The 24,149-nt window shown below is 41.1% G+C and overlaps 1 protein-coding gene across 6 annotated transcripts in view; it reads right to left on the minus strand.

Moving 5' to 3' along the window:
• Window positions 1-24,149, minus strand: part of rgs20 (regulator of G protein signaling 20) — a 209,071-nt gene that overhangs the window by 11,487 nt on the left and 173,435 nt on the right. For 4 of the 6 annotated variants that reach the window (XM_080194921.1, XM_080194924.1, XM_080194925.1 and 1 more), the window contains exons 3-4: window positions 15,585-15,671; window positions 4,161-4,395 (exon numbers count right to left, since the gene is read on the minus strand). In XM_080194921.1, the coding sequence (XP_080051047.1) occupies window positions 4,161-4,395; window positions 15,585-15,671 (322 nt within the window). The remainder of the gene's footprint in view (window positions 1-4,160; window positions 4,396-15,584; window positions 15,672-24,149) is intronic. The other 2 variants (XM_080194922.1, XM_080194923.1) reach the window with 2 other exon arrangements.

Genomic DNA, 24,149 nt, shown 5'->3' on the forward strand with positions numbered 1-24,149 from the left:
TCCACGCAAACACGGGGAGACGGTGCAAACTCCATACAGACAGTCACCCATGGCCAGAATTGAACCTGGGTCCCTGGTGCTGTGAGGCAGCAGTGCTAACCACTGTGCTACCGTGCGATGACAAATGAAAGGGTGCTTAAGGTTGTGTTTATAAACACTGGGGAAGTGTTCAGCAAAGCAGTTACCTTTTGGTTTCCCCAAAGCTTTAGAGAAGATGAATAGCAGATATACTAGGCTGGAAGAAGTATATGTGAAATGTTATCTCACTTTGAAGGAATATTTGGGGCCCTGGACAGTGGTGAAGGAAGAATGAAGAGATAGCTTCTGCATCTCGTAAACTTGCACAGGAAGGAAGCAGGGAAAGGCGAGCCTGTGGAGGAGGAGTGGACCACTTTCTTGGAAGGGTTTGATGGTTGGATAGAAATGGATTGGATGATCTGGTGATGTGAGGTAGTAGATGAAAACATTGAGGATAGCTGAATGGGGAAGAAAAGGGCTGAGAGCATACAGACAGGAATTGTGATAAAATTGTATATGTCAGTGAAGAAGAATCTTCAATTCATGAGAAAGGACGTTTCAGAACCTCTGTGGTTAGCAGACTTATCAGACACAGAATAAATGAAACTGTGAAAAAGGAATAGAGTCCATACAGGAATTAGAGCAGGAAGAAAGCGATCCAAGAATTCAATCCAAGTAATTGTGAATAAGTTTAAGATAGATGTGTATGAAAAATTCAACACTTCCGGATATAAAAAATCCTGGAAGGGAAGAGTCAGAGGTGGGCCACATAAAGGAAAGGGATGAGTGGAAATCTGAAGCTTAGTTGATGAAATTCTCCAAACTGGAACAAAAGCAGCAAACAGTACCAACACATGTCATCAAAAGGTCAAGAAAGAGGCCTGAGTAGGGCTGAATCATATCTCCTCACTTTTGCTTGCACCTTGAAGAGTGGGTCAACCAGTCCCTGATACCACTGCCTTCCTCTGCCTTGCTGAACTTGGTTTCACTTTGAACAACTTATCTGTTGACTGTACAGCATTTCCTTCAGATAAAGAGTGTTGTTGAAGAATAAGGTTTAAAAATATATATATTTCTGGGATTTTCTGGTATTTGTATGTGTATGTGTGTGTGTGAATGACTAATTTAATTAGGCTTAGGACTGAGTGTCTGCAGAGTTGAGGATATCAATGGGATAAGTTGTGAAAGGCAGGCACTTGAAGTAAAAAAACAGCCAAATTGAATTTTCTACAAGCAAATGCAACATGGATAGAAATTTGCATTAGGAGACAAGTGAGAATTTAAATATTTTGCCATTGAATTTCAATGGAGGTAAGAAGATTGTACAACTTAGAAAATAAATAGGGTAAAGTTATTAAAATTTATTTTACCTGTAAGTGATGGGCATTCAGAGAACATAAAATATTTTTACATCCTGGGAAAGGTAAATTCCAAAGAAGGATAAGGACAATGGGAAAAGATGAAAGAGAAATAACATATTTAAAGAGAGGTTCAGAGCTGTGTTGGGTGTGGCCATGTAAAACCTCCTGGGAGAAAGCTATCAAAAGAAGCAAAGTGAAGCAATTTATAGCAACCCAGAAAACTGTCTATTTTTCAGAAAGCAGGGTTTTGTTTTAAATTCTAGAATTTCCACAGCCCAGTGGGAGCAGAGACAGAGGGAGAGAGAAGCCCAGTGATGTGCTTTCCCTACAGCAACAGAGGGGTATGTCTTGTGGTAATGTTACTTGCTTTCTGTAGCCTATCACCAGAATTCTACCGCCTTGCCTACCATGGAATCGGAGCAGGCGAATGATAGACAACAGAAATGTCCATTGGCCTCAGGCGGGTATTTCTGGTCTTGTTCAAGTGAGGCCATAAATTCCCACCCTAAATATCCATAAGGATTGTTGCCTAAAGGGATATTTGTTTTGAGTAAAACCAAGTAAAAATGTTTTGGAGGAATGTTCTGTAAGAATGATTTTAACTGTATAAATGTAATTTGAATATTTAAGATTTTTTTTCTCATGTCAATAAATGTTTTAGTTTAACATTTAAAATATGTAAAAATGTTACTGAAATTTATGGCTTCTGACTTGTATCTACTCATAATAAAATACATATAGAAAAGAGCTGTGATGGCTTGCCACATTTCCCTTTGTGATTGGGTTTGCATGGCACCTACTACTGGTGGGTTACAATGCTATGGGAACCAGAAATGTCCCAGCTTTACCTGCCTGTTGAGCGTTCTTTGTTTCAGCTCTCAAAAGGAACAGAAAACTGATCCAAATTATCCCAATGGAAGCAACTGCCCTATTCCAATCACAGAGCAATATTTGTAACAAACGATAGAGTAAACCAAGACAATGGCCAAAATACTCCCATCTTGCCCACTGTAGGAATCATAGCAGGCGAGATAGAAAATTCAGTGTACTATTCAATGGTCCTTTGAGCTCGGGCAAAAATTTCTGGTCGTGGGGTACGTGTGGCTGGAGAATCCTGCCCATTGTATCCAATTTTATGAATGTGGGAGATATGGGTAAATAGAATATGAGAACATATAATACAACCCTGACTTTTTGGCACAGAGTAGTTCAAAGTTTGGTTTAATTTATCTTTATATGTGATCCAGGAGATTTTGTTTTTCCTATTATATCCCTAAATTCCTTAGATAAAGAAATAAAAATAATGTTTCTTACTTAAATAGGTACAGTTTGGCTAATGTTATCTACAAATTCCAGTTTTACCACATGACCAGCTGTGCAGTTAGAAAGGGCCATTTTTGTTTTAACGTTTAAAATATTTTTATATCCCTTCGTTTGAAAAAATGAGCATTTTTTTAAAATCTGAGAAACTGGAGAACAAATGTACAGCAGCAGTCAACTAATTCTACCCAGATTGCAAGGGCAGAAAAGTAGTTATATTTTCTTTTAAAAGCCAGTTAACGAACGATCTGATAAAGCATTAAAATATTAGCAATTCATTCTCTCCCTTTAATGGTCTGACTTTAATGTTCGCAAGGACAGTATTGTTTGAATTAAGAATCATTCAGTAGGATTTGGATTTTTTTTGTTTCTAAATTTGGGTATTTGAATTAAGGAGTTTGCAGTAAGAAATCTTTGGATAAGCTTGGTTTCTGGAACAGAGTGGTTTTAAAATATGGTCAGACCATTACCCTGTTGATCTTCTATAAAAAGATTCTGAATCAGTAGAAAGGGGATTTTCACAGTAACTTCATTGCAATGTTAATGTAAACCTACTTATGACTAATAAGTAAACTTTAAATTTTAGAAGAGTTTTAAGTGGTTAGCTGTCTAGAGATTATAAAACGCTCTTTCCTTCCTTCCTCACATATGCATTTGAAAAACCCTATGAATATCACTCGGTGAACTGGATCAGATGTTCTAAGATTACATCCAGACATAAGTGATCAAATCTTTGCAGGATACATTTGACAACCCTAAAACTTCTGCTTCCGTCTTTCAATCCAGGCCTCTTTACTCGGTACTTGCCTCCGAAATCAGGGTAGATCTTGCAAAAGTTCCAAAAATCAAAAGGGACCCACACATATTAGTTGCAAAAGCAGACACACTGCTGCAACCTCACATCCCAAGTCTTCTGAGCATGAGGCTCTCTGCTGATCATATTGATCAGGTCTACAAAGACCTGTCATTGTGTACAGGCTGGTCGACACAGTACACTTCAGTCAATTAGCACCTCACTGCCAAATCAAAACCAATGGTTTATTATCTGCATTATAAATAGATGCACCACTTACCTGCATTTATCTCTGTTAGATTTTTTTTCAGTCTATGATCATCCATATTATTTTGATTTTGGCCCAATTACTCTCCTTTTTATGGTTAAATCTTATTCTATTGATGATTTAAACTGCCACAATTCCCCAAAGCCAGCTGTGATCTCTCCCCATTCTTATTTTGTCTTTTCCAGCTGTGATGCACTTTTCTGGAAGAAAAGTGAAAATTATGCTTCCTTTGCATTATAGGGTTGTTGTCACTAAATTGCCTATTCATCAAGTCACATGTAGGTACTATAATGCTAATAGATAAGATTTACTGATGTCACAAAATGTTAGTAGACCGGCTTCCTTTGTTGTCATATTTTCTCTGATGACCCCAAAAATATTTATTGTACTGTAAACTCACCTCTTTAGGCGAAAGGATGGATATATAATCCTCGTATATTAATCTTGCTTTCTCCTCAACAAGATTTTTGTTGACTTCTTTTTTTAGATCCTCACAGGCAAGCCAGAACAGCATATTCTCCTCACTGTATTCGGTTCGTAAAAATTCTCTGAATGCATTCCTTCCTGCAGGACTTTTCATTAACTTGTCGAAAGACTGACTCCAGGACTGTACTTCTTCAAGCGTTGGCTTTGGACTGCACAAGCAAAATCACAAATGAAGAAAGGCATTGGTTACCTTAAGAACATTTGGGAAAACAGGATGGAATCAAAGACAACGCTTTAAAAAAAAACACAAATTGAAATGGCATCATTAATTTCAGAAACAAGGTTGACAAAATTTATAGGTTCAAATTTTATTGCATTTGCAACCTCGAATCAAAGGAACACATGGATGTTACTCTATCCCTGTAAGCTCCTCTAGTGTTACAATTCTCTGTTGTATTTGTGTCTTCTATATTTAGCCTCTTATCCATCCTCAATTTTAATTGCTGCATCATTGGTGACTCTATGCCTTCAGCTACCAAACACCCCAGGCTCTGGGATTCCATCTCTAAACTTCCCTGCCTCCTAATGATGCTTCTTAAAACTTGCTTTAATGGTCATGCCTTTGGTCATTTGCCCTAATACCTTCTTATATGCCTCAGTGTGAAGTGTGAAGTTATGCTCCTGTGAAGTACCGTGGGTTGCTTTACTATTTCAAAGATGCTATATCGATGCAGATTGTTGTTGCTAATCAATATAAAATGCAAGGAAATATAAATGTATGTTGATAAATACCTTTATTGGGAAAAGAAGGATAATCGACATTGCCAGTCATATAATGTATAGAATTGATGGCTATTATTTTTGCACAATTAATTTGACTATATAACAGATAAAGAGTGGGATTTTCTGCCCACCCACCCCCTCCCCACCCCCAGTGGAGTGTTTTCAGGCAATGGAGATATTGAGCTGTTGGCTGCTGGTGGGATCTCCTGGTCCTGCCGATGTCTACGGCATTTTGCATGTCTTGCCCAGCCCACTGCAGGGGTCACCTTTGATAGGACCAGAAAATCCCATTAGCGGGAAGTGCTGGAAAATTCAGCCTGAAGTATTACATAGTGATAGCTGCATAGAAGCTGACTATACTGTTCCACTTGTTCATGTTAGTGTTTAGGCACCACATAAGCTTCCTCCCAACCTTTTCCATCTAAATGCCATGAGGATATCCTTCAATTCCTTTCTCCCTCATGCCTTTACACAGCCTCTCCTTAAATTAATCAATTCCAGGGGATGTCAGCAGAAGCCATTTCATGGGCTTCACATTTCTCCAGAGCCAGGTCAACTCCGAGCAGGAAATCGGTGTGGAGCTGATTTAAGTGTTGCATCCTGCTAGTGGGCCAGAGACTGAAGTCTCCAGGCTCGCTAGACACTCTTCCCACTGGATGCTCAAAGCAGTTTCACAGGTAGAGGATGTGGTTAAGAAGGTGTATGGTGTACTGGCCCTCATCAATTGAGGAATTGAGTTTAGGAGTCGGGAGATAATGCTGCAGCTGTATATGACCCTGGTCAGACCCCACTTGGAGTACTGTGCTCAGTTCTGGTCGCCTCATTACAGGAAGGATGTGGAAGCCATAGAAAGGGTGCAGAGGAGATTTACAAGGATGTTGCCTGGATTAGGTGGCATGCCTTATGAGGATAGACTGAGAGTGCTCGGTCTTTTCTCCTTAGAGAGATGAAGGATAAGAGATTACCTGATGGAGGTGTGTAAGATGTTGAGAGGTATTGATCAAGTGGATTCTCGGAAGCTTCTTCCCAGGGCTGAAATGGCTGCCACGAGAGGACACAGGTTTAGGGTGCTGGGGAGTAGGTACAGAGGAGATGTCAGGGATAAGTTTTTCACTCAGAGGGTGCTGGGTGCGTGGAATTGGCTGCCGGCGGTGGTGGTGGAGGCCAAATTGATAGGGCCTTTTAAGACACTTTTGGATAAGTACATGGGACTTAGAAGGTAGAGGGTTATAGATAAGCCTGGTAGGGAGGGGTATGTTAGGCGCAACTTTTGCACCGAAGGGCCTGTTTGTGCTGTAGTTTTTTCTATGTTCTATGTTCTAAGGAGTGGCTAACTCCAACAGAGTTATAATTGTTCCCCACAAACAGGGAGCTGGCAGTTCAACCCCACTGGACTGAAGGAAGGCCATGGAGGTCACCCAGGAGGTCAGGGGTAAGGGGAGTGCCCCCTGGCATTGCCAGCCTGGCAGTGTCAGCCTGGCCCCCTGGTCCTGTGGGGGGAGATTTTGGGGGTCCCATTGCTACTCTACCTAGGGATTGATGGCAAAGGAAAGGAAGGGGCTGATCGAGGGGGGTTTGGAGCTGCTGGGGGTCGAGCGGGGGAGTGGTGTTGGGACTTCCAAGGGGGTGGGGGTCAGGAGATCAGAACAGTCAGGAGTTGGGGGAGGGGGAGATCAGGGCTAGTGGGGGAGGGAGGTGCGGGAGGCAGGGAACAATGGGGCTGGCCCGGAGATGTCTGGGATGCCAGTGATTGGGGGATAGGGTTGGCCAGCCATTGAGCTGGCCAGCGATCAGGAGTTCGGCAGTGAGGGGCCAGGGAATAGGCCCTGTCCCCTGATTTTCAGCATGAATCTTCCTGAGGCACTCTGTGATGCACAGAGTGTGGGAGATTCATTTTGACAATGCTGCTAAAAAAAACTAATGCGGGTAACTCCAGTTTTCACGTGAATTTGGCACGTAGAATTTTTTTGGGAGAATCCTGGTCAATATGTAAGATGATTAAATGAGGAGAAAACTGGGATTTGGTAAAATTTCAACATAAGCAGATTTGATCTTCGACCATTGATGTATGTTTGCTCTTTGCAATAATCCTAATGTAATACATGGTGCCTTTTCTAAAATTTCAGTGGCTGAACCTCTTAAAATTTCTTGTTCTAGCACATTTGCTCAAACTAATATTTCTATGTACACAATGTTATGTTAGCTTCCCCATAATTTATACAGTGCTTTGGTATGTTTATAAGTATTATGGCTGTAAAGTCTGCAAACACTGTGCAATATATATTATGTAAGGTAGGGTGGTAAATCTGTAGTTACAAGCCTGGGCACATTGACAGAACAAGGCTCAGTAACAGATGTGATGATTGTAAAGATACAGGTGCACTGTTATTTTGCTGTTGCCTGGGCTGGAGTGTTTTAGCTACGAAGAAAGGCTGGTTAGGTTAGAAAAGTTGCTTAAGCACCCCAGTGCTCTGCACAATTATGGAGTGGTACCTCATTATTCTTAGTAATGTGTTAGATTACAGATTGCTGGACATCTGTATAACCCTGCAAGCTCCTATGAATATAAATATCTACAGCTATGGTGGCACTAATCTGAATCTTCATAGCAGCAAGCTGAGCTTGCAAGAAATCAGTCTGAGCATTCACAGATGTTGTATGGCTTCTGTTCATGCTGCAATGGAAGTTGCAACTTGATTGAGACCACAAATGTTCCTGTTGGCTGCCACATCCACCCTCCACAAAGTCTTGCACCAAGTTGGTACCGAACTTTTCCATGCTCCTTTACATTAATCACATGATTTTTGAAAATGCATCAAGCGTTTCAGTGTTATTCTTACACAGGAATTGTAGATGAGGCCAGCAATTGTTACCCATCCCTAACTGCCCTTGAGAAGGTGTGATAAGCCATCTTCCTGAATTGTTAGAGTCCATGTGGGGTAGACAGACCCACAGTGCTGTTAGGGAGGGGGTTCCAGGATTTTGACCCAGCGACAGTGAAGAAATGATGATAAATTTGCAAGTCAGTATGTGGCTTACAGGTGCTCATGTTACCATGCAACTGCTGCCATTGTACCAGGTGGTAGAGGTCATGGGTTTGGAAGATGTTATTGAAAGAACTGAGGCTGTGCATCTTGTAGATGGTGTACACTGCTGCTATTGTGCAATGGTGGTGGAGGAAGTGAATATTTATGGAGTGAATGGGATAGTGATGAAGTGAGTTGCTTTGTCCTGGATGGCATCAAGTTTCTTGAATGACGTTGGAGCTGCATTCATTTGGGCAAGTGGCGAGTATTCCATCACACTCCTGACCTGTGCCTTGCAGATGATGGACAGATGATGGAGTCAGGAGGTAGTTACTCACTGCAGAATTCCCAACTTCTGACTTGTTTCTGAAGCCATGATGTGGAGATGCCAGCGTTGCACTGGGATAAACACAGTAAGGAGACTCACAACACCAGGTTAAAGTCCAAAAAGTCCATCAAATAAACTTGTTGGGCTTTAACCTGGTGTTGTGAGACTTTTTATTGTTCTTGAAGCCACAGTTTTTATATGGCTATTCCAGTTCAGTTTCTGGTCAATGGTGACCCCCAGGATGTGGCTGTTGGGCAATTCATTGACGGTAAAGCCATTGAATATGAAGAAGTAATGGTCAATTCTCTCTTGTTGGAGAAGGTCATTACCTGGCATTTGTGTGGCACAAGAGTTACATGTTACTTATCAGCCCAATCCTGAATCTTGTCTAGTCTTGCTGCATATGGGGATGGACTGTTTCAGTATCTGAGAAGTTGTAAATGGTACTGAACATTATGCAATTATCAGCGAACATCTCCATCTTTTGATGGAGGGATAATGAGTAAGCAGACTCATCAGGCTTTTTCTGCAGGCCTCACCATCAAAATCTTCATCTGAGTGTTCATCTGAGATGTATCATTTTCCTCCTCTGCACCCCCTCAAGCAAGACTTCCCCTGCAGCAACAGCAAATCCTGCTGGCCATTCTTTGGCATGCTGTACCTACCATTCTTGAGCTTTTCCCAGATGAATCTACTTTTACAATAATTTCTAGCATCTTCTCCGGCTGAAAATGTATCCTTGCTTAAGAGGTACAGGCTGGCTTGAATCATACTAGCCTCTCTCAATTTTGTGCCTGATGACATCCAGTCACTTGACTAGACAGATGGTGAGAGAAACTCTATAGTGACAATTTCCCTTTTTAAAGACGTGTGAAAAATGGACTTGCTATCAATGCTTTTGAGTGACTGTATGCTCCAATCATTTAAATGAAGTTTGTGCGCTGCCAGCTATGTAAGTAAGGTTACTATCACACCACAATCCTCACACCTATTTTTAGGGCTTAAAGCTATAATCTTCAAACTGAGAGATGATAGTGCTACCAGCTAAAGCAATCTGAATCTACAGCCTTGATTCACTCTTGAATTCTGGTTTTGCGGAATTTGCCTAGTAAATGGGAAAGAAGAAGGTCTCAGGAATACTTGGGACATTGAAGAGGTCGATACAATGGAAAGTAAGAAGTTACATAATGAATATTCTCAAGGACAACTTTAACACAAAATCGGAAATAGGAAAACACCAGGGTTTGTTACGGACTGTCTGATAAAATTAAAAAGATAATTTAGACTGTGAATAAAGGTTTGTATGTCTCTTTTTTTCTCTCCCCCACTTCTTCTTGTATGAAGCTCATCTGACTCTGCTGTAATATCGGCAACCATGGTTGTAAATTATATGCAACAAAATCTCACAAACAGAAACAAGGTAAGGGACCAGATTCTCTGTTATAGCTGATTGCAGAGGGATAAATGACAGCAAGACAACTCATCAGCTCTTCAAAACCCATTATGGGATTTTTGCATTCATTTGAGCAAACAGGAAGTCAGTTTAATATCTCATCCAAAAGGTAGTTTTTGGCCACCACGGTATTGGGATCTCAGCCTGTGTCTGAATAGGGTTGCCAAGTCTGCTTTGAGATGTTCTTGGAGATTTGATCATGTACCGTTTGATTGTATGGCATTTGATCAGATGAAACCACTCATGATGTTTATTCAAACGTGATTGGTGTTTGCAAATATTATTCCCTTTACCTTCACTGTATGCTTTATTATCGCCAAACCCTGAATAAAATTGTTTGAAATTTTGTTTTATAGTGAGATGAATAACATAGCCTATAAAATGAAGAAAATTACAAAGTGACAGGGAGATTTAAGGGTAATAATGTTAATATGAAATCTACTTCTGTTGATTCTACAGATTTTCTGCAAAAAGAAATGCCAAATATTACTGATTGACAAAATTACTGTCAATATAAGTAATTTCTAACAAGTTTTTGTGCAGTTTTCTGTTTTTTTAAAAATACAAAGCAAGTTATACAAATGGTAAATAAAATCATTAGGAAACCAAATTGAACACATTGATGTGATCTTATTGAATGAAGAACAGGCTTGACGGGCTGAGTGGCCCATTCCTGCTCCTATTTCATATGTTTATATGTTTTTTGTGTGAAGAGGTGTTTCCTAACCTCACTCCTGAAAGACCTGGATCTAACTTCTTGGTTATTTCCCTGAGTCCTAGACTCTCCTAGCAGTGAAAATAATTTCACTCGATCTATGCTTTCGGGGGAGCTAGACTGGGGTGAAAACAGAGAATGCTGGATAAACTCAGCAGGTCTGGCAGCATCTGTGAAGGGAAAGAGAGGTAAATGTTTCAGGTTTAAAGGACCCTTCGACAGAACTGAAGAAAGGTAGTTCTGTAAAAGGGCCCCTTAGACCCAAAATTAAATCTGTTTCTCTCAAGTTTTAGGAGATAGCAGGTCTACCAATTGTGTCTGATCCCCAGGAATTAAAGTTAATATATGGCAAATTATTCCTTAAGTGTTACTTGCTCCAAGTATCCGGTAGGGAAAAAAACAGCAACCTGTCCTCCACAATTACAGATAATCCAAAGAGAATTAATCCCTTCCAGGCCAATGAAATGGAGGTTCTAAACAGGCTAACAAGGATTTAATTAACTATCTTCCCAGTGTTTATCTTGGGCAACTATGAGTGAAAAAGGATGAAATCTGTAGGCTGAGATTTTCATATCTGTGTTTGCCAGTCTGCATTAAAATGTCCGGTTGGTTGAGAGATCCTGGGTGTTGCGTGCAGGAGCAAAAAATCCCAGTCATCAGGTCATAATGATAATACTGTGAATGCCATGTACTACTGAAAACAGCATAACATGCAAAACATTTTCAAAAAGGATTCATAAGAAAGATCCAAAAATCAAACAACCCACCAGCCTTCATATCAGTATTCACGAAAATAAGAGGATTGATGTTAAAAATAAATTGAAGTATTCCCCATATGTGAATAACCTGGTGAATAGCAGCCAAGATGAATTCAGAAGGGTGAAGATCTAATGGATTGATATCTCTAGTACAACATGTCCTACCTAGACTTTCAAAATGCTTTTGAACAGAGTACTGCACAAAACGCTACTGCTAATGCTTGAAGTAATGAGAGTTTAAAGTGAAATCTAGTACCATATTGGAAAATGGTTTTGGTGAGCTACACATAGTGTACTGTGTACAGCTTCACTCTCCATACTGAAGGAAAGAATATACTTGCCTTAGAGAAGAGGTGTTGAAATTTCACTAGATTGATCCTTGGACAGAGAGAGTTGGCCAATAGGAGAAATTTGGCAGAATTTTCCGGTCACACTCGCACTGAGACCGACAATTCCTGCCTGAGGTTAACAGACCTATAAATGGTCTGCCAAATTTTCCATCTTACCCACTATGATTTCCACAGTAGACAGGACTGGATAATTCATTGCATTGAGTAGAATGGCCCATATACTTTCTGGAGTTTAGACGAATAAGAGGCAATCGCAATGAAACCTATAAGATTCTGAGAGGGCTTGAGAGGGTAGATGCTGAGAAGATGTTTCTTCTGATTGATGACTCAAAAACTATTTGTTATCAACAAATATTTATTATAAGCTCACTATTTCCCACATCAATCTTGAATACACTTGTTTCCTGTAAAGACTCCATTCAATTCTCCCAGCTTCTCCACTCCGTTGTATCTATTCTCATATTGCATCCTTCCATACTAATACTTCCCATATACCCTCAACCATGTTTCACCTTGTCTGTCCCATTTACCACACCAAAACCCCCTCCTTCCACTCTCTCCCAGGACTATGATAGTGTTCCTCTTGCCCTCACTTCCACCAGCCTTTTAATTCTAAGGTTAATCCTCTGCCATTTCTGCCACATGCACCACTGAACAAATCTTTTCCACCTCTTTCAAGCGTTTCAAGGCACCATCCCCTCTACAGCATCCTGGTTCACTCCTCAATCATCCCCAGCACTCCCTCTCCTTCCCATAGTACATTACTATGCAAGTGCAGGTGCTGCAAGAAGTATGTGCTCTCCTGGGTGAGGCACCATTCTGGGAGCACAAAGTTTGCAATCACTCCTTCAGAGTTTAAAATTCAAGGAATGATGTTTCCACTGTTTCTCCAAAGAGTACGATGAACCTATCCAAACATAATTAGGATGGGTAACCTATACTTAAAGATTGAAGACAACCACTAAGATAAATAATTTAGCTTTATTCATCTTTAATCATTAATCCCTCAAAAGAAAATATGCCTAAATCATACTTTACATGCTCAGGATCTGAAAAACAGGGCTGAACCTACCATCCTATGGTCCAAGTAGGAGGGGACCTGTGCTCACTGTGAGCATGTTATTGGAAATCCTGTGCCACTGCTGATAATTTTTTTACTCATTAGTTTTGGCTGGGAAATCATGCACAGAAAGCACACATTTAATTCTGTGCAAGTATTGCATTCTGCTGTTAGCTTTGATTCAGATCTAATATTCTGTGTGATATGTGTTTTTGAAGCTGGTTGGATGAATACCTTATTTTCTCCCTTTATCAAAGAGGCTGTATTTGAGGTGTCAAAAATATAAATATTTAAAGGCTTTTTTGTGTAATTACTTGGAAGATATTCTGTTGGTCAAAGCTGAAATTTCATCTGGAAAGTCTCATCACTAAAGTGACCTTATGGAAACTGGGCTTTTGAAAATTGTTGTTAGACAATGCAAAACTTCAAAATTCTACATGACTAAAGAAGCTCACCTGCCTGCTTTATGTTTAGTACAGTGGAAACACTAAAATTTGCTTTGTACATTTTAAATGTGTAATGAACAATGTCCAATGTCCAGAAACTGCTGTGTTATTAAGTACAAACTCAGCAAAATCAATGTGTGATTTTATGAATTTGCAAAAAACATGGTTAACTTCCATTTTCCTCATTCAGGACAGCTAACTTAGAACAATTCATGTCATGATATCAATTTCCATAGATTTCTTGCTAATGGTTCAGAAATGGAAAGTGAAAGGAAAAGAAAATTATCTTTACACTTCGCACAAACTTACTTATCAGCCTTGGTTAAGGAAGAAGTTAATTAACTTGGGTGAAAATAAAGCTAGTTATACCATTAGGAGTAGAATCCTATTGAATATGTAGCTTGAATTTATTTACAGCATAGAATGCAAAAGGATAATTGACTCATTCTCTCTTTCATCTAGATCAATAATATACAGGAATGTAGATTACTATACCTCACTAAAATGTTTGAAAACTTCAACATCCTGAATACAGTGGCCCATTAATCTAATGCCTTTTTGGTTGTCCAGTTATGTCCTGGAAACAGTAGTTTCCCCTAGAACATCAATTAAATAAACTTGTGTATCTGAATACAAGTTTTATTGAGGAAGTTAGTGAAAAGTAAATACATTTTCTCAGAGTAAATAAGTTAGTCCACTGTAAATAAATCAGTAGTTTTGACTGGATTAAAAAAATTCTATCAACCAGTGTTTTACATAAGTCTTTGCCATAGTCACATTTGAAAACAGCATTTTATATCCTGTGTTATTAGGAATTTTTACCCATTAGAATTAGCCATTTTTCAAATCAAATTAACACAATTGTGGGTTGATTTTACTTTTCAGTAGCAGCAGGAAGTCAGAGGTCATGGATCTGCCATTCATTATGAACTATGGCTGATTTTTCACCTTGGAAAGGAAAACAAGGCAAAGTGTACACTCAGATAAAATTTTGCTACTACCTATGATCCACCTCTGCCAAAAGTTAAAATCAATCCTTCAATCTTTAGCCCACTATTGAAAAACATGCACATTAAAAGTGACATAAAGTGCTCAGTATTTGGTTACTCATTATACAGGTCAGCCATATTTGGGAGCTGTAGAGCCTGATTTTAACTTTCAATACTCTCAGAAAATGGCTGGCTGTGGATTGTTTGCCCCTTCAAGACCACCCTATGTTTTGTGTCATTTAAATCAATACGATCAATTTTCACTTTTAATGATGACATAAAGGAAAATCAGGGGTCAGGTGTGGGAAACAGCCCAAATCTGCTGCCACTGAAAGTTAAAGGCTGGAATTCTCTGGCCGTTTACGCCGGCAGGGTTCTCTGGTCCTGCCAGCGACGCACCCCAACCCGCAGGTTTGCCGCCAGCATGGGGTGACATCATTGAGAATTCCCACTGACACCAGTGAGACCAGAGAATCCCGCTGCCAGCAAACAACACGCCACTTCCCGCCGGTTTGACACAGCCATTAAAATCTGAGCCGTGATTTTCCCAACAATGATAAAGGGACATGACAGCGAGAAAACTGGAATGCTCCATACCAGACTGTCCAGCGTGGACCGGATTGCAATTGCCCCACACTCAATCATTTTTTGGGAGAGTGGTGAGTTGCTCACAGGTTTTGGGAGGGGCAGAGCCTAAACACACCAATGAGCTTGGCTGCAAAGCGATCGGGCACATTTTGAAAGGGCGGCCCCATTTCACAATACAGTGGAAGACCTCCCCCCTCATTGATGGCAAGTTTCCTCACCCTCTCCCCAACACAGATCACTGGCATCAGGGTGTTGGGGCCCTCCCAATGGATCACCCTTCATGATCCCCAACATGCCACCCCCCCACCTACTTCAACACCCCCAACATGCTCCCCCCATGACCTCTCACATGCCTCCCCTTCATGAGCCTTGACATGCACCCCCTCCATGCTCCACCCCTTCATTGCTCCATTGATAAAAGAATGGCAGTAAAATATTCAAGTGACATTGGTGCTAGAGCAGGATTGCGGCAGAATGGAGAGGCCACAATGAGATACAAAGAAACACAGCCACTGAAAATCAAATTCTGATGAAAGATCCTACTCAAAACATCAACTAATTTTTTTTCAGATGCTGTATATTTCTACATTTTCTGTTCTCATTACAACAGCATTGGTAGATTTTTTTTTCATTTTCTTGAAACCAATGGGAAGGAATAGCTGGGGATATATAACAGGCAGTCAATCTACTACCAGCCATTTCCTGTTGGCACCATAAGTTAAACTCTACCCACCATGTTTGGTTGAAGCTCCAACCTCAGGGCTGCAATGTAGGCTTTCTGTCTCAGTCGCAATGATTTGGGGTAAAAATGTCTATTTTTGCTTCATAATGTTTCAGCAATACTGAGCACAGAACAGAGATTAGTTTCAGTGCAAGGAGAAGTTGGTTAAAGAATAATGTACCTTTCTTCACAGTTTGGCAGGCTTTCTCCTCTAGCTTCCTGAGACATTCTTCGTGCTCGTTCATCGTCTTCATTCCTAACAGTAAGACTGCAAGGTAGTAAATAAAATCATTTTATCTAGGTACAGGAGCAGATGCCAATGGTGTGTTACTCACAAAAAAAATTCAGGCCGATCAACTGTAATCTTCTAGATTACTGAAAATGAAGATACAGAGGAATCTCCCAAGCGTTTTCTTCAGGCTAGTGCAGTAGTTTTCAAAATCAATAACAGTCACTGGCAATATTATCTGGCCTTGCTGTTTGTTCAAGAAAAATTAAATTGTAAGTCGTAGTCACTCATTAACTGTTGTGATAATAGAAAGCTAGCCAATCTGAAGCATTCTTGTTACTTGTAATAAACACTAATTGATTTCCCATGGCATTGCTCACAGACAAATAGAAATAGATTTCTGTCTATTCCTCGTCAAATAATGATACTTTTTCATATCTCCCACTCTATAAATTCATTATGACTCATTAATTTTTTACTGTTGTATTTGCATCTGTCTTCCTCTTCTGGCACTCCTCCCCCCTCCTCCCCACCTCTGTTTTAAGGTTGTTTTTCTTCTTTGCCTTCTCTCTCTTCTGATTCTCTCCCAATGTATGAATTTCTGTTTCTTTCTCTCTCTTTCTCTCTCTCCATGCACTTAACATCATCAAAACTTAGAATTTAACAACATAGAGGACTATTCATAGATTTTGTGCTAGCTCTTTAACAGAGCTATCCACTCTATCCCATTACCTAGGCCTTTTAAATATTTCTTTAACAAATCGTGATTCATGTCCCTTATAAAATCTAGCATAGCTTTTGTTTTCCCCAGTGGGAGCATTTCATATTCTAACAACCCTTTGTGAAAAGAAATTATCCTTATATCCTTTTGGTGATGATCTGGAATCATCTCCTGAAGTATACATCTCACCAACAGGTAGAAATAGTAGAGTGGAACTTGCTCAGAATTCTTATACAGTCATTGGAAAACTGCCAGCAAAAGATTGGTGTTTTTCAAAAGAAATATTAAAAAACAATCATTCCCATAGAAACAAAAAGATGAATATGTTTAAAACTGGACAGAAAAGTCTAACTGCAGCCTAACCATTGAGGTAGTGTACCTCAAATCCAGCTATAAGAAAATTTGTAGTGTCTGAAAACTGGACATTTTTGTTATGCTCCTTGCATCAATTTTAAACTTACTTGAGCAATTCCACTTGGCATTGAATTCGCAAAATGCAGCTCCAGACTAGTTATTGGCTTCACTGCTTCTTGTACCACTCTATCCTGCTCTCCAAGTTACCCTTACTGCAGCTACCTGGTCTGACCCAAACTGCCAACATCCCAAAATGCCCAATCCCAAATCCGGTAATATCTGAAATCCTGCATGGCATTGGTTCCAATGGTGCTGGACTTGAGGTACTATATTTGTTTTGGTGTTAATGACTTGAGCTCACAGTTAATAAGGAGCAATGATAATACCAGAGTAATAAACCTTCCGATTTTCATGGGAAATTAGTGAGGTACATAGAGAAAAGACTGGATGACTTGTCATGTGAAGGTTTTGTTTGCTATCATGGGGTAACAGCCTGATTCATTCATGCCTCACTGTTGCCTAATTCAATCAGTATGCATGAGTAAAGGCTTTATTTGATGAAATAATATATGAAAAATAATAAACATATTGGTTGGATGGAATTTAACACGAGAGAAGGATTCACTTATCAGTTTTTTCTTCTTCTGAGCTTTTATTGATTTTTTTCTTTTTGAGGACTTCAAGAAGAATTGGAATTTCTAATTCCACTCCACATCAGTACAATTATTAATTCAATCAAATTAATCTAGTCTACACCAATGGTCCATGAAGCACATACAATACTCCCCTTGTACATTTCTGTCAGTTTAATACAAGTATTACTTGTTTCTTGGATAGCTCGTTTTGTTTCATTTTGATGAACTGACCATTGTTCTGGTGCATCCTGAATGACTGTAAAATTTTAATTCCAAAGTTAATAACTCCTTTTGTTATTTTCTCCAATTGTTACATCTTGCAAACTCCAAACCAAATGGCACAAAGGAGGAAAGTCTACTTGCTCCCAGGCCTGTGCCAAAGTCATTGTTATTAGTGACTGCAGAAGTGAATAAGCAAGTGATTCATGACTTGCCCTGTGACTACTTTTATTTTGTTTAGTGCCTCACTGTTTACCAGTTAGGCTAGTTACTTCATTGTATACAAACAAATGCATGGCACAGTGGTTAGCACTGCTGCCTCACAGCGAAAGGGACCCGGGTTTGATTCCCAGCTTGGGTCACTGTCTATGTGGAGTTTGCACATTCTCCCCGTGTCTGCGTGGGTTTCCTCTTTATGTTCTGGTTTCCTCCCGGAGCCCAAAAATGTGCAAGTTAGGTGGATTGACCATGCTAAATTGGCTCTTACTTTTGAGGGACTAGCTAGGGGTAAATGCATGGGATTATAGGGACTGGATAGGGTGGGGACTATTGTCAGTGCAGGCTCGATGGGCCGAATGGCCTCATTCTGCAGTGTAGGATTCTATGATTCTAAATTGCATCTTCATTGAGCTACTCATGTAGAGAAGGGCACAACGGCATGCTTTACAGGCTGATGAACAAAAGTTTTTTACATTTCATTCAAGACATGTGTGCTTCACTGGTTAGGTCAGCATCATTGCCTATTCCTAGCTGCCCATTCCTAATTGCCCTTATGCAGGTGAGCTGCCTTCTTGAACCATTGAATATTGTCCAGGTCTTGCTGCATATGGACACATATTGCTTCAGTACCTGAGGAGTGAACAACACCACCTCAAACCTTATGATGGGAGGAAGGTCATTCATGACCCCTAGCTCGTCCCTCAAAACTAAGATTCATGATCTTCCTAGGGCAACAAAGAGATGGTAGACCAACTGAACAAATACTTGGATCTGTCTTCACTAAGAAGGACACAAATAACCTTCCAGAAATATTAGGGGACAGAAGATCTAACATGAGGGTGGAACTAAAAGAAATCCTTATTAGTCAGGAAATTGTATTGGAGAAATTGCTGGGATTAAAATCCTATAATTCCCCAGGGCCTGATGTTCTGCATCCTACAGTACTCAACTAAGTGGCTCTAGAAATAGTGGACGTATTGGTGATCATTTTTCAGTATTCTATAGAGTCTGGAAGAATTCCAGTGGATTGGTGGGAAACTAATGTAACCAGGAATTATAGACCGGTTAGCAATAACTGAACATTTGGAAAACAGTGACAGGATCGATCCAAGTCAGCATGGATTCACCAAAGGGAAATCGTGTTTGACAAATCTTCTGTAATTTTTTGAGGATGTGGTCAGTAGAATGGACAAGGGTGAGCCAGTAGATGTTGCGCCTCTGGACTTTCAAAATGTTTTTAACATGCCACACACAAGAGATTAGTGGGCAAAATTAAAGCTCATGGTATTGGGAGTAATGTATTGAGATGGATAGAGAACTGGTTGGCAGACAGGAAGCAGAGAGTGGGAATAAATGGATCCTTTGTGACTAGAGGGGTATTGCAGGGTTCAGTGCTGGCACCCCAGCTATTCACAATGTACATTAATAATTTGGGTGAAGGAACTGGATGCAATATCTCCAAATCTGTAGATGTCACTAAGCTGGGTGGCAGTGTGTGCTGTGAGGAGGATGTTAAGAGGTTGCAGGGTAACTTGAACAGGCTGGCTGAGTGGGCAAATACTTGGCAAATGCAATATAATGTGGATAAATGTGAGGTTATCCATTTTGGTGACAAAAAACAGAAGGAAGATTATTATCTGAATGGTGGCAGTTTAGGAAAACGGGAAGTGCAACTTGACCTGGGTGTCATGGTGGAACAGTCGCTGAAGGTTGGCATGGAGGTACCACAGGCAGTGAGGAAAGCTCATGGCATTCTGGCCTTCATAGTAAGAGGATTCGCTTACAGGAGTAAAACTGTCTTGCTGTAGTTATACAGGGCCTTGGTGAGGCCCCACCTTAAGAATTATGCAGTTTTGATTTCCTAGTCTGAGGAAGGACATACACGCCGTTGAGGGAGTCCAGCAAAGGTTCATCAGACTGATTCCTGGAATGGCAGGACTGACGTATGAAGAGAGACTGGATCGACTGGGCTTGTACCCACTGGAAATTAGAAGCATGAAAGGGGATCTCATAGAAACACATAAAACCTTGATGAGTTGGATAGGCTGGATGTGGAAAGAATGTTCCCAATGTTGGGGAAGTCCAGAACTAGGGGTCATAGTCTACGAATCAGGACTGAGATGAGGAAGAAGTTCTTCACTCAAGAGAGTTGTGAACCTGGGATTCACTACCACAGGAAGTTGTTGGGGCCACTTTGTTAGATATGTTCAAGAGGGAGCTGGACGTGACCCTGGTGGCTGAAGGGATCAAGGGGCATGGAGAGAAAGTGGGAGTGGAATACTGAAAATGCATGATCATATTGAATGGTGATGCAGGCTTGAAGGGCCAAATGGCCTACTCCTGCACCTATTTTGTATGATTTCTATGAAGCAGGAGAAGATGGTTATGCTTCAGACACTACCTTGAGAAGCTCCTGAAATGATGCCCTGGAGCTGACATGATTGACCCCCTATCACCACAAATATCTTCCTTTGTGCTAGATATGACTCCAACCAACAGAGAGTTGGTTGACTCCAACTGACCCCAGTTTTGCGATGGGCTCCCTGATGCCACACTCTGTCAAATGCTGTCTTTATATTAAGGGCAGTCACTTTCATCTCACTGCTGGAGTTCAGCTCTTTTGTTTATATTTCATCGAAGGGTGTAATAAGGTCAGGACTGAGTGACCCTGGCAGAACCCAAACCAAGCATTAATCAGCAGATTATTGCTAAGCAAGAATCACTTGATTGCATTGTTGATGCACTTTTCCATCACTTTATTGATGATCGAGAGTAAACCGATGGGGTGATAATTGGCTGGTTTGGATTTGCCCTGCTTTTTGTATATAGGACATACTTAGGCAATGTTCCAACTTGTTGGATAGATGCTAGTGTTGTATTTGTACTGGAACAATTTGGATAGGAACATGGCAAGTTCTGGAACACAAGTGTTCAGTACTATTGCCAGAATATTGTCAGAGTCTATAGCCTCTGCAGTATCTAGTGCCTTCAGCCTTTACTTGATATCACGTGGAGTGAATCAAATTGGTTGGAGACTGGCATCAGTGATGCTGGGGACTACTGGAGAAGACCAAGATGGATCATCCACTCAGCTTCTGGTTTAAGACTGCAGCAAATGCTTCAGCCTTATCTTTTGTGCCGATGTGCTGGGCTCCTCCATCACTGAGGATAGAGATATCTGTGTAGCCTCCTCCTCCAGTGAGTTAATTATCCATCACTACTCACAGCTGGACGACACAGGACTGCAGAGTTTAAATCTGGTCTATTGATTGTGGAATCACTTAGCTTTGTCCATCACTTGCTGCTTATCCTGTTATTATACAAGTAGCCCTGTGTTGCAGCTTCACCAAACTAACACCTCATTTTTAGGTGTTGCCTGGTGTGACATGTCCTCCTGCATTCTTCATTGAACTGGGGATGATTTCCCCAGTTTGGTGGTAATGGCAGAGTGGGGGATGTGCCGGGCCGTGAGTTAAGATTGTGGTTGAGTACAGTTTTGCTATTGCTAATGGCCCACAACACCTCTTGGTTGCCCAGTCTTGAGTCTGAAATCTGTCCCATTTAGCACTGTGCTGGCGTCACATAAGACAATGGAAGGCATTCTCAATGTGAAGATGAGATTTGGTCTTCACAAGGACTGTGAGGTGGTCACTCCTACTGATACTCTAATGGACAGATACATCTGTGGCAGGCAAGTTGGTGAGTAGGTTTTTTTTCTTGTTAATTCCCCCAACATGCGCAGCAGACACAGTCTAGCAGCTACGTTCTTTGGGCTTGGTCATGCTACCAAGACACTCTTGGTGATAGACATTGAACACCCTCGCCCAGAGTACATTCTGTGCCCTTGCCACCAAGTACTTTCCCAAGTGATGTTCAACATGGAGGAGTACTGATTCATCAGCTGATGGGGGGAGGCAGGTTGTCTGTTGCTAATCAACAGGTTTCCTTGCCCATGTTTGACCTGGTGCCATGAGGCTTCACGGGGAGTTGGTGTTGAGAACTCCCAGGACTGCATACCACTGAGCCCCCACTTCTGTTGACCTGTCCTGTGGGTGGGATAGGACATACCCAGGGATGATAATGGTGGAATATTCTCTGTAAGGTATGATTCCAGATGAACACTGAAGAGGAGGACAAAAGAAGGAAGGACGAAAACAGGATGGTGGAGAATGCTTGAAGAGGGTTTGGAAAACAGGCAGCATTAACAAGGCACTCTTGTTAAGGGAAATCATTCTAGAGAGTGCAATAGCTACATCAATGACAGCTGCTAAAGCAAAGACATTGGGAACAAAGAGTAAACCAATACTGGAGAAAGAGACATGGGATAGGATAAGGCCATGGAAGCATCTATAACAGGAGGGCAAGATTCTTAAAATAAAGTCATTCCTCATCCTCTTGCTTCAAATCAAACATAAACACTACTCTGTGTCCGTCACAGGCTTTTTTGGATGAATTTTTAACAAAATATTATCATGTGGAATTAAATTGAATGATGTCATGTTTCCAAATTATAAATGATGAGAGACTTGAAAATATTACCAACTTAAAAGGTGAATTTTATGTCAGGAAATTGGGAACATTGGCTATTATCCCACCCCCGTGCTTACTTACAGTCTGATATGATGACATCAGATCACTAGCCCAATATCTTCTATACTATAGAAGTCAGGCCAATGCTGAAATTGGCAACCCACTACCTTTCTTAAAACACTGATTAACAAGCTATTAACCTTGTTAACAAGCCAATCGACTAAGCTTTTATGCCGGTCATGGTGTTTGCCAGTGGGTGCTCAGAAAAGCATTCAGAGGGAGTTACATTAGGTATGAGGGCATGTTGCAAATGCAGATAAAAAGTTCTGCAAATGGGTCTATGGGTCACCTTAACAGAAGAGATTACTGGAGAAGGAGGGTGTTTACTAGTGAGTTTCATAATCATTTTGAGCCTTTGCTGGGAGATATTGGCCAGAATTCTCTGATGTCACCTGTGACTGGGATCATCCAGTCCGATTGCTATGAATGGAGATTTGGCCAAGCACCAAATTCTCCATTCTTGCTGGCAGCCACAGTGAAGTGTGCAAGACCAAAACATTTCCACCATTGTTGGGCATTGTGCATTCCAGAGGAGGCTGTCGCTCCAAGGAGGAGGCGAGAAGAAGAATAGGCGCTCCCTGCCATTCAGGAAGTTTTTGAACCTGTTGCTGAGCAAGAGCCAGTGGAGGGGAGAGAACAGCAGCCAATACGCAGAGGCACTGCCCTGTGAATAGATTCTAAATGCAAAGGATGGCATTGATCCAATGTCAGATCTTCGGACTGGTCAGGTCAATGCTCTCCTACTCAAACCTAAGTTTTAGTGTAGTCTACCTCTCCATGCACAAGCCCCAGAAAGGGGAAGCCCTGGCATAGAGGAGGATCTAATGGAGTGAGCCCCATCTTCTGACAGCTGCACAGGACCGTGCACAGGTTGCTTTGGATGCCAGGGACACAGGAGATTTGTTGTTATTGTGCAAATTTACCTAGCAACCGTAATTTGATCTGGACAATTTTAGCTGCAAGAAACAATACTTTTCACTGTATATGAATACATGTGACAATAATAAATAAATCAAATCAAAATCCCCTTCTCTTGATGTCTCCCAATTATCAACACCAGTGCCTCCTGTGCATGTGGCAATGTGGATCTACCAAATAAGGCTGATCAGAAGGACTCACAAAAGCACAAACATCTTTCAGAGCCTGCAGTCCATCCAGATCCAAACCAGAACATCACAAATGTGAAACAGCAGCCTGGGCTGCAAGTGCAAAGAGGAGTTATTTATTGACAAAATAATTCAAGAAATTTCAGACCTAACAAAACTAAGCATGAACATTTGAAACTAATGAGATTTTTCTTCAATTCTTTCCGGGTTCCATGGTGCAGTGCTTTCCCATTGTTCATCAGCCAGGTGGAGACACTCTTACGCCCCTCTGTCTGGGATAATATTGGACGTGAGGCATGCTGGGAGACTCCTACACAGTGGTAGGAAGCTCATCTGTTGTTGTAGCACACGGAGGCATTTGCGGCAATGGTAGAGAGGCAGAGTAGTGGCTCCATCAGAAATACCCTGTGAGGTGCCCCTTGATGGTGACAGCAACTGCTCATCTACTGCATTCGATCCATTTGGCCCTCCCTCCTTTCCTGAAAGGAACCAAGCCTTGGCTGTGACGCCAGGTGCCTGGTTCCCCTCTTTCTTTGGTTGGGGACACTGGAGCTCAGGTATAGGTGATGTCGTGGAGGTAAGAACGCATACCAAATAACACATCAATTGCTGACTTTGGCTCTCCATGACAGTCACCAATCTCTCGATGTAGGGCCTGCACATACTGAGGACA

Source organism: Carcharhinus amblyrhynchos, chromosome 8, assembly GCF_965287045.1.
Source record: "Carcharhinus amblyrhynchos chromosome 8, sCarAmb.v2.hapA, whole genome shotgun sequence".
NCBI classification, from domain to species: Eukaryota; Metazoa; Chordata; class Chondrichthyes; order Carcharhiniformes; family Carcharhinidae; genus Carcharhinus; species Carcharhinus amblyrhynchos.